Here is a 14,368-nt window from a genome sequence, read left to right as displayed (position 1 = left end):
ACGGGATACATATTCTAATAGGTGAGAGGAGAGAAGGATGGCTTACTAAATGTGCTGAGACTAAATCAAAAGACCACTGACTGTGGTGCAATTATAGCCCAGTTTAATTAGTTCACACAATGACTAATTTCCCAAGTTTTTGTCGGGTCAAAGTTGAAAGTGCAGTGAAGAAAAAGTGGAATTTTCGGACGTCATTAGCAGAGTCCCACTGATAATTAACCTCACAGGGTGGTTCTCTCTGAGCGGATGTAAGAGTAACTTGAATATCTGTAAACTAATTTAACAGGACCTTTTTATAGATTAAATATTCAATGTATGTATCGCGTTTGTCAAACGGTTTGTTTTTTCAAACTTGCAGGTTGATGAATACACCAAATTTCATTGAGAAAATCATCATCCTCTCCATCACCATCCTCCCCTTATTACAACAACAAAATGATAACTATACAGTGTTTATCATTTGGCAACACATTTTGTTTACCAGCTCATTCACACTTAATTGTACGTGCCTATGGGCTGTACAGAAAACATAATTGTACATCTCCACGCATCCCGTGCCTCCTCCCTTGCAGCAGAGCCACGCCGCTGTCTTTGGAAACGGGTGCGACTGCTGGAGTAAGTGAGTGATCATCTTGTTGAAATAAAAGGCAAAGCGGCTTCAGAAGGTGCTTTGCAGCCTGACACCGGCTCATGAATAAGTCATCCGGATCACAACCACTGGAGTAAACAAATCAGGGAAGACGAGCCGCGACGGCAGAAGGAGAATTGTAAAGAAACCAGATTGTTTGTTTCTACTCTACTGATTCCAGGTATTAGGAAACTCTGGGCTTTGATTTTTTTACTTCTGGAAAGCCAAAGCGCTTTGAAGCTACCCGACGCTGTGGTCGAAAAAAAAATGAAACTCATTCATGGCTATGGTTTGCCTGACATCTGAGAAAGCTAGTAATGCTCCTCTGCAGCAAATATGAATATTTCACCCCGTGTTGGGAAAGCTTTTAAGGCATTCGTCCGTACATCTGTCCCTGAGATGGATTAGACTCGACTCATTCTTCCACGACATTTCCACGATTTTAGCAATGCAAACCCCCCTGAAATGCACCGTCTTTTCATTGTGGTTGAAGTTTGCCTAGGGCTGCCACTCTACTGCATGCAGCGTCTGGTCAGAACCCAAACTCCTCTAAACTGTCTTTCGGTTGGGAAAAAGTTAGGGGGAGGATCGAGCAGGGGATAGACACTAATGCATCCAAAGTTATCATTATGGAGGAATATGACTTGATGAACAAAAATGAGACAGCCTCAGGTTTTTTGCTCACAGTATGTAATCAAATGTTTTGAATCGAATGGTGCCATCAGAAGAGTGTAAATTAAGCCTATTTTTATATATATATATTTATACTGTTTATATATGTTGGAAAAAAAAGGGCCATTTCCTGAGGCTACTGATTTGAAAAGGATTAGCGAGCTAACAATGCACGGGTTTTGTGTGTGAATTACAGATCCCAAGTTAATAATAAAGTCTTTGTGTGCTGAAAGAAATTATTCAACCGTGGCATTCACCATGTCGGGGGGGCCACAGTTACAATTTATACAATTGACAATGGTGCATATTTAGCAGTGTGTTGTCTATCGCAGACAATATTCCTTTAAGTGGATGTTTGATTGCAGTCATATCACAGCACATGCTGGTGAATATTTATTAATAAATAGGTACTTTACGCGGTTTATGCTTTTTTTTTTTTTGTCTCATTGATGAAGTGAAAATAAAGTAGCCAAAATCTCAAGATAGCAACACTTCAGCATTCACCTATTCATCTTTTTGCCTGTTTGTTTTCCAGTGAGTTGATTCTGCAATTCACTTCACATCGGAACTACACCCATGACAAAAACAGGAACAATTGGAAGAAGAGTGAAAACTCGGTTTAGCCGGTTGCAGAATGGACCATTCCTGAATTTATCCTTTGACTCAGCAGTGGATGGATGCTAATAAAGCACGTAAACCCTTTGTAGAGAAAGAAAACCCTTTCAATCCGAGACGCCACCCTTAAATATAAAAGAGCCGGGCCCTTTCTATGCTTGTGTTCTTTCTATACTCTTTCACCCACCTTCTCACTCTTTCTGTCCTTCTACTCGTCCTCATATCATTTTAACATCAGTTTGGTTCCATCGCTCTTCTCCGTAAAACGTTGTTTCAAACACATTTATTCTGTGTTTAGATAATGCGAAAAAGCGCACCTTTTCCTTTGAGTTTAGCTTCTGTGTTGTGTTGATGACTTGAAGCTTTTATTAGCCTTGGCCAACTGAGGAGATGCCCCGGGAATAAGTTGAAGGAGTGCCGTTAAAAAACAAGAAGAAGAACAACAACAACAACACAAGGACGGAGACGCTGAGTCAATGTCAACCCTGGGAGAAATCACCGGACCGCAATTCACAGATGGCCTTCAAAGGGTCTCTCACAAGGACCCGCTTTTTACGAATGTTCTCATAACATGCTGCGGGAAGGTGTTGGGTGACACAACGGCATCACACAATAACGATTAAAAGATAGATAGATAGTAGGCGCTATAGCTGCATTTGCTGACAATATAAGAAAAAGACAAAGAGAAAATCCTGTCCTCACCTCGACTGGGGGAGATGTGTGCCTGTGTCTGTGTGTTGGTTCGTCACAGGGAATATAGAGCCAGCAAGGGGTCACTCTGCCTTCTTCCTTTGCATACGATAGAATTGCCCCCCCCCTCCCTCGCCCGCCCTATTTCCCATTCCCTACCCTCTCTTCCTAGCCCTGTTGTGCATGCAGCATAATCCAGGAGCATACATACAAATCAGACAAACTGCAGGGCAGAATATCTTATTCTGTTACATGCTCCAAAATCCATCCCTGCTATCGGCAGCACATTGATTCCCTCTGAATGGACGGCGTGCCCAGACGGGGAAGGGGAGATGATGGGGATGGGGGGGGGGGGGGGGGGGGGGGGCAACTGGTCTACACACACACACACACACACACACACACACACACACACACACACACACACACACACACACACACACACACACACACACACACACACTCTGGTGCGAACCAAACCCTCTCAGACATGTCTGTCTGTGACATGCAGGCTCAGACGCACATACATACACACAAACACACACGCACATACGAGCACACGTCAGGGCACATACGAGCACACGTCAGGACACATCCACACGCCAGTGAACCACTTGATAAGTGTCTCTGAGCCGTGCGGGGCCTGTCCATTGCAGCACCATTAATCCAATCCAATATGTCTGTTTAATGTTGTGTGCCATGAAGAGGGGCCCCACTTATCATCTTTAGGTCCCCTCGCTTGACAGCTTGAAGAATTTAACTCTTTGCCCAAAGCCGGGGTACATTCTGTATAAGGTAACTGTAAAGTGCCTCTTTCTTCAATCATGTAATTGTTTACTTGTTGTCATTTTTAATTAATACTAATATTAATAGCCATATTTAACAGTGGTTAGTGACTATAAAACTGCTTGGCAAACCAATCGACCGCCAAAATACCCGCCTAAAGGAACCTCGAAACCCATTGCTGAACTTTCATCACATCCCAATGGCTTTTGGCCGTTTTGCCCAGAATAACGTCCCCTGTTGATGTTTTTTTGTTAGCCGTCATGATACTAATGAGTATTAGATTGTTAATGTGTTAATAACCAAAAGGCAACTGTTAAAAAAAAAAAACCTTGCCCTTCAGTGTGACTTGATAACGCATCGAAACTGAATCGAAGATGCATCATCTCCCAATGTGCTGATTAACTCTACTGGACAGAACGCTCACGAATGCCCATCTGTATGATCAATATGCCTTTAGATCGATCCGGTTATTAAAAGAAAATACAATCACTATAAAAAAATGAAGAATCATGCACTATAATCAAACACTGCTTTGTACCGGTCTTGATAAAAAAAAAGTGTGTTTGTGTGTGTGCGTCCGTGTATTTGTGTGTGTGTGTGTGTGTGTGTGTGTGTTTGCGCGAGTGCGTGTGTGCGCGCACTTGCGTGTGTGTGTGTGTTTGCGCGAGTGCGTGTGCGCGCACTTGCGTGTGTGTGTGCGTGTGCGCATCTGTGTGTGTTTGTGTGCGCGCGTGTGTGTTTGCGTGCGTTCGCTTGCATGTGTGTGTGTGTGTGTGTGTGTGTGTGTGTGTGTGTGTGTGTGTGTGTGTGTGTGTGTGTGTGTGTTGTCGGTAGCAGCAGCAGCAGCTCCTCCCCTGTGCGCGCGCGGAGCTTCGTTTGACCAACTCTTTCAGATTGGACCACTTTGCTCCAGCGCACTTTTTTACCACACACCGCATTCGGGCAGCGAGCAGCAGCAAGTTGCGAGGAGCTGTACTGCACTGTGTGATCGCGAGCCAAGTTCAGGGTGGAGCAGGAGGAAGGAGACGAGACGAGAAGTGTTCAAGGACCTGTTTCCAGAGTTCCCCAGCAGCGATGGAGACCCGGGTCACGTTTCGCTCCAAATGGCAGAGTGCGGTGCGTTGTTTGTCAATTTTGATGATAGTGTGTATTTTGCCAGCCGTAAAACCAGAGATAACATGCAGATCATGTCAGTTTGGGAATACATTGCGCGCACGTAAATTAATCGTCGCCCTGCAGACCAGTGAACTCGCAACAGGGTCCGCGGGCGAAGTTTCTGGACACGGAAATGGGTTGAAAAGATTCGATCCGACAGGCGCCAATACGCGGGAGATGAATGCTGCACCCATGCCGGCTGGACATGGTGGTCAGGTCAGAGGATACTTTATTAACTCGAGGAAGAAGCGGAATGTCCAAAGCCCAGTGTCCACGGAGGAGACAACTCTGCGCAACGCAAAAGTTTCGAGTGTCACCATGGATAGGGGACAGACGGACCTCGGGGTGAAATCAACTCGTACCGATTCAACAAATCAAAGGAACCAGACAAGTTTTGAAACGAGTGATGAAAAAGTGACATCTCCTCGGTCAAACCACGACCAAACGAAGATCCTGCTGGAGGAGGAGGAGGCTGCGCCAATTGGACGCAGAGTTGCGCGGTCTGAACTGCGCTGGAACGGAGAGGACAGGAGAAGCGCTGGTTCGAGGCAAGAAGAGCTCAAAGTGACCAGCTCAACCTTCGCCTTGACCGGGGATTCGTCTCACAACCAGGCGATGGTGCACTGGTCCGGGCATAATAGCAGCGTAAGTAAATAATGCGCCATTCTGCTAACTTTACGCGTGTCCAATGCATTTGTTGGACGAATCGATTGGCTCTTTGAACAAAACAGTACATTTAATGACATGAATATTCACTGTGTTGTGCGGGTCTTGTCATGTATGGAGAAATAATAGTCACAAGAACACACAATATCCAATACCCCCCCCCCCCCCCCACACACACAGGTTGGTTGTTTTGCAAATAATTGTGAGTGCTTCTCTTCATTCATTATATATCTACGTTATTGCATACTCGCAGATTATTTGATGGAAACTCAGGTAAAATTGTCTATGCTGATTGCTATATATATATCTAATAACAAATAATTACCGTCATAGGTCATTGATGGGGTACAGAAATACTGAGGGCTTTAGGTTGTGGATCGGCTTTCATGGGTTAATTTCACTCTCTCACTAATAGCGAGAGAGAGAGTCCAAGGGGTGATCCAGTGGGAGACAAGAGTCAGAGAATGAGCCCACAGCTCAGAGGAGATTCTCAGGCGAAGCGAGCTAAATCAGTGTGCGTGTGCGCACGTGTCAGTGTGCGCACGGTGTGCGCGTGAAGCCCCCGTACAGCCTGATGGATCTCTGACCACAGGGCAGGATTCCCCACAAAACTCTGCCGGGTTGTGGGAGAGGTCGGACACATAAGCTGGCCTGGCGGTATCTTCCTCCCCCCTGCAAGGCCTTGTGTGTGTCCTGGGCTGCCTGCTACAGGTCCCCATGCTGTTGCCTTGTCTGTACAGGAACAAGCTGAGCAAGGCTTCAGTGTTTTGGGGGGCCTGCTCCCTTGTTGTCGATCGATGAGAGAGAGAGAGAGAGAGAGAGAGAGAGAGAGAGAGAGAGAGAGAGAGAGAGAGAGAGAGAGAGAGAGAGAGAGAGAGATATCAAAGTCAGCCTCACTCATGAGGTTAACCAGTAGCCAGTCATGTCGTCCTCTCCCTAGCTGGTCAGTGCGTTGTTTAACATTTTGCGTGCACCGTATGGATTTCCCACGGAGCTCACAGAACAGAGGAAGGCGCTTTGAGTGAAAGCCCCACGGTTTTCTTGAGCAAACGACTGCATTTCCCCTCCTCTGTCATCAAAGATATCTATTTTGGCTCCGGTGATTGTATGCATCGATGGGGTATCAGCAGCTAAGGCAAACAAAACAGCTGTTTGTCTGATTAATTTGGGATTCCGTACTGCATAATGCATCTGCTCTGAATTGTTTAGCCTGGCCCCAGAACTGCTTACATCAAGCGCTTTTGGGAAAGCAGGCACACTGCTCAATTATGGCACCGGTTTCCTTGTTTCTGCTGCTACGGAGACGCTATATTCAGACTGCTAAGGTAGTCTGCTCTGCATAGCGATAATGGCTTTTGAACGAGATCCCAAAGCCTGCTGTCGCAAGCAGCGTCCCAAGGCATCGTGACACGGACAACTCCATCCACTCGCAGCTGAGGCTCACTGACGCCACAGTCTCCACCTCTCATCCTTCCACCCATTTCCTCCCCTCTCTCTGCGTCGCTCCTCCCTGTGCCAGGGCGTACCTTGGCCGGTGGCTATAAGGGGCGGTTGAACGCGTCGGTGCGGGACGGGGAACGAACGGTGTGGCTGGAGTGGGTGTAATTAACAGTCCTCTGATTGCCTTGCGTTTGGCAAATCGAAAGGCGCCGTGCGTCAGCGCATGGTTCCGCACAGCGAGGTCCTTCAGAGTCGGGCCTTCCCGTTTGAACCCCGTCCTCCATCATCACGGGTTGTTTTTTTCCGCCCATGGCAGCGCTGCTTGCTAAGTTGTGCTTCTTCACAAACCCTGGTCTGGGAACTGGCAGAATCCTTCGGTGCGGGCGAGTCCCTGAAGTGAAGGCTGTTCATGAGCCGCCTCAAACCCAATCTTCAGAGATCAGCCGAGGTTCAAAACCACTGGTCGTTCAATGACTGGTCCAACGACAACAGCAGCTGAAGCTCTCTGGCTGTATTGACCTCCCCGCCACTTCAGGTTGAATACTTGAATAGAAGCAGGTGTACTGGATAACATGGACTCTGAGCGAGTGCGTTTGTTTTTATGAGTCGGCCACTTCGATAACGTCCATTTTGTCGTTCTTGTACATGTATGAAGTATCATAATACAAAATGATGCATAATTAAATTTAACCTATCTATATAAAATACGAAATATATATTGGAAAGAATATATATATATTTATATGTATCCATACATATATCTTTATAAAAGTAAAAAATATGTGGTGTATATTTCTAGTTGATGAACCTGTATAATGGCCGCCGCCTCCATATGGCCGTACACTGCTGTAATGGGCAGCACGTCCTGTGCTGTGCCGCGCTGCTTGGCTTAAGGTTCTGCTTTAATGGTTTGATTCTCATTACGCTTTGACTGAACACTTTCCCCTCCACTCCACGCCACTTAACGCTATCTGCAGCGTAATGACGGCTTTTCCCTGCTTCTCCTTTTGAACCTCAATGAGGTCCTAGTTTTAGTATCCCCTCTTGTTCATTCATATGGGTTTGGGAATTAGCACTGTGGCTAATAATATTACCTCACATGAAAGAGAGGAAGGGCTGTTTTCTCATGGATGTTTTTCCCACAAAAAAGACGTTTGTGGGTGTTATTTCTCGTCTTTTTTTCTTCACTCGCGCCTTGCCCCCGAAAAGCTGGCGTTTGTCGTTGATATTCCTTGCTTTTGTGATATGAATAGACGCTGCCGGAATAACTCTGGAGAAGTATATTATTTCAGTCGATAAACAAAACAGCTTGCGTACGCGGGCGTATCGTATCAGCATTAAATATGTAGAGTCGTCACTCTGAGCAGATGTAGACGTTCCTCGCTCTCTTTACCGTCGGAGCGTCTGGGTAAATACAGACGGCATGCAACGGAGCTGAACCGTGACGGGGAAGAGCGAGACAGAGAGAAACAGTGAGAGATAGAGAGAGAGAGAGAGATTTGTTTTGTATTTTTAACCTCTGGGGTGTTTACATATCCTCTATCTTAATGATCCCATCTGCCTCAATGCACATATGCTGGATTGGATTTGGCCTTATCATAATGGCTCTGGAGATTTGTGCTAAAGACCCCCCCCCCCCCCCCCCCCCCCCCCCCAACCACACACATACACACACACACACACACACACAGACACAGGTACACACACTAGCAGACACAGACACACACACATACACACAGTCACAAACAAACACACAAACACACACACATGGGTGGTAGGGTCATCGTGAGTTCAACGCCTGCATACATATGTAGTTTGGTTCGGATGTTGAAAACGGTGATTATTACTACTATTCCAGCGGGACATAATTGAGCGTCAGACTTGGCAGCAAAGTGAATTTGCCGAAACCCTGATTGACCCGCTGCCGCATGTTAAGTTGATAATGCAAAAAAATGGGGGAAAATGAATTGAAAGAGAAACAAGCAGAGTGGAATTAAGAGAGGGGGGGGAGGGGGGGGCAGTCGCCGCAAGGGCCAAGGCTCCACAGTGTGGCCGAGGTACGGTCGAAACGCTCAGGTTTGCACGCCTCATGCCCCCAGCTATTCTTTCAGCAGGATTGGGAAATCTGCTGCCAAATGGCAATTATCAATCTTAAGCCCGGTTGTTTTATTCTGATTGCATTCCAAACATTTATACATACCATTCACAGCCACTCCATGAGCTGCTACTCTGCAACTGCCTGTTTAAGAATACACCGATATGATGTGTTGAGAGGGGCCAGGCGTTCCTGTGAACGGCTGTGTGCACTGCCATTAGGCTGAGGGATTCGCCCAAATGCCAGGAACGCAGTGCTTGGCAACATGTTGAACCGGTAAATAAGATGAATGTGTAAAACAGTCTCCAATAATCCTGATTGGATGCTTCGGTTTTCGTTCTGCCCCGAAACCACAATAACGAGCCAATCTCTGCTCCATTCCTTGCTCCCTTCAGAGGGAAAGGCTGCATACACGCTGCTTTTCAACAATATGTGGTTATGCTGGTCCCACTTCAGAATGCAGAGGTAAAAGTTTCTGGAAGAAAAAAAGAAATGTCACCAGGGGATCCATGACATATTTCCTATATGTACAAGAACGAGCAAATTACATTATTGAAATGTCAGACTCATGCACTAAGTACCCTGACCTGTCACTCAGCCTTAACTACACACTGACATCTTGTCAATCAGCCTGACCTGTTTACTACTGCAGTGAACATAGAGTGTGTTCTTTCCGCCCAGAAGGACTGTCTTATATCACTGGAATGTTACCAGTTCTAGCCAACGGCTGCAGTCATGTTTTTTTTTGTGTTGCTGCATGATGTTAGATGGTGAGATAACATCAACACACTGAGTGTAGTCTACCTAGCCCCTGTTCAGAGGATACTGAACAGAAAGAGCCCTGGGGTACAGTCCTCCCTGTGATAATCGCAGACGCGTTATATTTTTTCTACATATGTCTGCCCTGTTGTATAGTCCCAGGAAAACGAAAAAGAAACGGCACACTTTAACCCACTTCGACAGGGGCGAATATTTTGAAATGTATAAGAACAACAAGTATTCAACATGATGGGAACAGAAACAAGCATAGGCACCGGTTAACGAAGAGATGCTCGCAGGAAGACTTGGATGCATTGTGAGAAAAGTGTCTCACACTAGCTGTCTCAGCTGACAGTCTCGCGGTAGCTTTCTAGTTGTTGAGAAAAAATATCTATTTTGGGTCGGGCGCATGTTCATGTGTTCCTGTCGCTATGGCAATGCTGCATCTATTTCCAAAACTATAGTCAAGTTTGTGTTTGTTTTTATTTATTTTATTGAGTGTTTTTTTAAGCACTTCTGCTTCCAAACCCTGCACATGTCGGGGTGTACGGAGAATCTATAAAAGGCACTCATTTAGTGAGTCTTGAGTCTACAATGTAACAGCTTTACAACCTGTTTACAACCTCAAATCCAACAGGCAATTAAGGCTCGGCATATGCTGAAGTGAATTCAGATATCCGGGCTCTGTACCGAGAGTGATCATGGACATCTTGTCACTCACACTCCATAGTACTGTATCACTCAGCGTGTTATTTTATTCACATTTTGTATGACACTATGTAGCCTGTACTCTGCCTTGCCAAATAAACACTGGCAATTCAGAAGTCAATTTGTAGACTGGATTGTGTGTAACACTTCCATAGAGGAATCTATAGAGCGAGAGTACATAGTTCAGTTTCATCCAGTGAATGTGTTCATGTTGGTTTTTCATGGAGCAATCATGTTATATGGCTGCTGTAAACACGCGTAAGTATAACTTTAAGTATCACACAATATTTGTGTTAAACCAAGTAGCCTATTCCCTTTCTAGACTGAAAAGAAAATAATTTCTGGATGAAGATATTGTTTGTATTGTAGAGGCTGTAATGTCCCTCCCATTGTATTCTTTCCTGTGCTGTTTGCGGGGTAAACCTCCCCACAGATAGATTGATGGACACAGTAATGTGTATGAGGGCTATTGAGATGATGGTTGCGCAGGACAAAGACTGACCCACTGTGCCCAGCATGACCAACATCTGATAGTTTCAGGCAAAATGCATATTGTTGAATTGTTCTTGTTACTTTCTGATGTAAGCTTTCCCCTCTAAAAGCAACAATAGAAGAAGATGAAATCGATTTTACTGCAATGTATGATATTCCGTTTCTGTAGGGCAAAAACTGTTACACATTAACTGACATTGCATACTGAATATCAATAGATATGAATTGCCTTCTCATACCTGGATATGTCCATCACACCCAGGTTCACCAATAGAGAAGCAGACAAGATGAGATTGGACTTTTTTACTTTCATGCAAAGTCTGAAAATGTGTTCCTGCCCTTCTGACTCAAAAAGAATCCTATTCATTTTCATCTTCCAGAATTTAAAATGCGTCGTTTGATCTTCCATCTTACATTTTTCTCAACTACATAGTAGTTTGATATACTATCTAAAAAATGTCTGAACAAATCAGACATCACAGTTGAATGTTATCTTATCTTGACATAAATATAATATATAAAACAAAGATTCTCAAAGCAAGTCCACATAAGAAGTGCTAATTCCCTTTCTCTCAAGCCATGCAGCATCTTTAGTACCAGCATCTTTACTACCTCAACAGTACAGGTTGCAGGACAACAGGTCAGCGATGGGGTCACCTCAGATTTGCATTTTTTTGTGGGGGATTATGGTTTCTGCAAATTGAGTGAAGAATTCAAATATCGGCAGCTGTGCATGTCAAGGTAATTTTTCTCAAAACCTGTTCCATGTTATTTATCTAGTCGCATTTGGAGCCACTGCTTTAGAAAAATTATAACCTCCCAAAGTCAAATGAAATACAACATTAAAACTAGCTAAGGTGAGTTCACCTCATTGGCTTCCTTTTTCCAGTTGCCATCGTTTGGCAAGATAAAAAAAAAAATAAATACTGCAAAGAATCCAAAGTGCAAAGAGATGAATCACGGCGCAAGTCAGAGTGGCTATCGTCTCAGGGCTCAACAGATACATCAGCGCCCGGGGGGGATGTGTACGGCTGGATCTACTGCCTCGGCTGGCTCCTGTCACCCACGTAGCAACACCGCCCGGCTGGTCTTCTGCAGTGGGTGCTGTCACCCGCAGACAGTTCGGGGTCTTCTTTTTAGAAGAGACCGTTGGTCTCATCTCATCTACTGATCTGCAGGAGAATTGTGCGGGGACATCTTTCTGCGGCACAAAATTGAATCCCAGGTAATCTCTAACCCCATGAATAAGGCAGAGTGTGAACAGTAAAAATGGTTTTCCACAGAGAACCGTACGACAGAGGGGTAGGCTACGCGAGCAAACTGGTTGGCTGGACATGCTCATTGACCAAGTCTGAGAGAAGTTGTCAACAGAGAGAGAGCAAGAGAGAGTGGTAGAAATGGCCCCTCGAAAGACCCTTACGAGGTAAATAAAAACAGACACTGCGACTCTTTCTACTGGCGTATCTGGCGATCGGTTAAAAGATACCATTTGTTATTGTTTTCGTTGTCATTGTTGCTTGCTTTCTTTCCAAACTTGTATTGAAATCAGTGAGGCCACTTTCTCGAAAATGGTCATGTCATTTATAGATAATGCTCAAGCACTTAGCTGTTTTGCTGGCTTATTTGAACTTGTGTCTTTGTTTACACATCGCCTTCTTTGTCCTTTCTCCAGTTTTCCGTTCCGAACTGTATAATGAAAGTAACATCCCGAGGTCGGCTATTGGATCCAGTCGGAATCAGTGTCTATAATCCTGCGAGCAGCATGGTTTAGACGGCTAGATGTTTGACCGCAGTGTTTTTGAAACCCAGTATTTCCGAGCCTTTCATACGGCTTCGCAGGCTGCTAAAGGTTACAGCGCTGACAGCATGATAGCATACGTGTGATGTGCGCTTTGCTGTGTTTGTACGTCTCCCTGTGTGCGTGCTTATCTGATGATTTCCTAGTACTGCAAAATAACATTGAATCCAATGAATTAACAACAACAAAAAATTCTGTATATTATAAATAGTAATATATGTGAAGGAGCATTAGCTGGAGGACTATTTTAATTTATTTAGTAAGAAAACAACATTAATTAAACATAGGCATCATTTAATTACATTTGTATACTACTGAGGTGAACAGTAATTACTCATTAATCTTAGTGGTGCATTTCTAAGTTGTAAAAGTGTTGCTCCGATCTAGAAAATGTATCAAACAGATTTGAAAACAACACAATTAATCGATGTCAGAATTATAACCAAAATGATAGCAAAGCAATCAGATAAATAGTGGTAAGAAGAAGCCATTCGTCTTGTTTCAAAGACGTTGTCTTTAAATATAGCCCATTGATTAAAGCGGACGTACAACAGCCCTTGCAGGACCACTGGACGCTAACGATCAATCGACGCCTTCCGTAGGTGCTGAGCACTGCAGCATCGGGCTGTAGGTAAGAGCAGAACAGGAGCTATATATATATATATATATATATGTATATACAGGCCGCACACACCAACAGAGCTAATGCAGTCATTTGGATCAGAGGCAGCATCCATGATCCCCTGGCACTGCTAAGCACTATATTACCTTTCCCTCCTGCCAAAAGTTACAAAAATGAATGAATCTCCATGTATATTTATATATATATATATATATATATATATGAAAAATATAAGTGTGGCAGCATGTCATGGGAATGGGGTGGAAATGACGAGGAGGAGAGAAGAAAGTAGAGACTGACAGAAGTGGTTTCATTTCAATTCCCGCCCCCCGGGAGTGATTATTGGCGTGAAGAAGTAATGCTCCATCAGCTCTCCTGTTTCTTCCAGGGCTTAATTTTCTTTAGCTGGCAGTTTAAGGATACGCGTAAGCTCCGCACAACTTTATTTAGAGATTGAAGGGAGGCATATTAATATTTAATGGGGATTTGCTGAAGAAAAAAGCTTCCTGGAAAGCAACATCAAACACCTGCAATAGAGGAGATTGTAGGGGTGTCGACGCGTTTGAAAGCAAACAGCAGGTGGTCAAAGTTCTACATGAAATGCATCATGCTCCTCTACACTCATCAACTTGAAACAAATTATGCAGACAACGCAGTTCAATGACCTCGATAAATATAGTTTTAATGTTTACTGTTCACGATAGAAGGCCATTTCTCCCATTTTTTTTTACATTTCTGTCCGCAGAATTTAGCCAACGAGGCAACACAGACCAATGGAGAATTCTGTCCTGCATATAGGAAGGCTTCATAAGTGTTTCTTTCCACGTCAGTTTGGTCACAAATGAAGGCATCTGGCGGTAGAGTGGCACATCTGCTTGCGTCTGAACACATTTTCCTCAACCCCATCAGTTGTCTGCGTTATCATTACCATTCCTTTGTCTAGGCTTTGATCACCGACCGGCCCACCCCGCCCCCCCCCCATGGAGTACTCAGTTCTATAGTGGCTGGAGCCCGCGTTCAGCCATCAGCCCTCATCAGACTTCCGAAACACTGTCGAAAGCGCTCACAATGGATTTATACTCACAGGAAGTCAATAGTTTCCCCATCGGTTTCGACCACCCCTCTGAGGAACACATCATAGCTTGCAACACGATGACTGACGTGGCTTTGATATATTTCGGACATTACAGCGTTTATAAAATTAAAAGATTGCTATTTTTATTTTATTTTTTTAACGACTTG

General features: G+C 44.5%; 1 protein-coding gene across 8 annotated transcripts in view; it reads left to right on the top strand.

Moving 5' to 3' along the window:
• The first annotated feature begins 4,263 nt into the window (after positions 1–4,263).
• sorcs1 (sortilin-related VPS10 domain containing receptor 1) overlaps positions 4,264–14,368 on the top strand; it is a 111,561-nt gene continuing 101,456 nt past the window's right edge. For 5 of the 8 annotated variants that reach the window (XR_003976234.1, XR_003976233.1, XM_030352505.1 and 2 more), the window contains exon 1: positions 4,265–5,191. Coding sequence is in view for 6 of the 8 variants with exons in the window: in XM_030352505.1 (XP_030208365.1) it covers positions 4,466–5,191 (726 nt within the window). In the remaining 2 variants the exon portion in view is untranslated. Of the gene's footprint in view, positions 5,192–14,368 lie in introns of all 8 variants that reach the window. The other 3 variants (XM_030352503.1, XM_030352504.1, XM_030352506.1) reach the window with 1 other exon arrangement.

This window comes from Gadus morhua, chromosome 3 (assembly GCF_902167405.1).
Source record: "Gadus morhua chromosome 3, gadMor3.0, whole genome shotgun sequence".
Lineage (NCBI taxonomy): Eukaryota > Metazoa > Chordata > Actinopteri > Gadiformes > Gadidae > Gadus > Gadus morhua.
The sequence above is the reverse complement of the archived record's forward strand: the minus strand, read 5'-3'. Positions and strand labels throughout refer to the sequence as shown.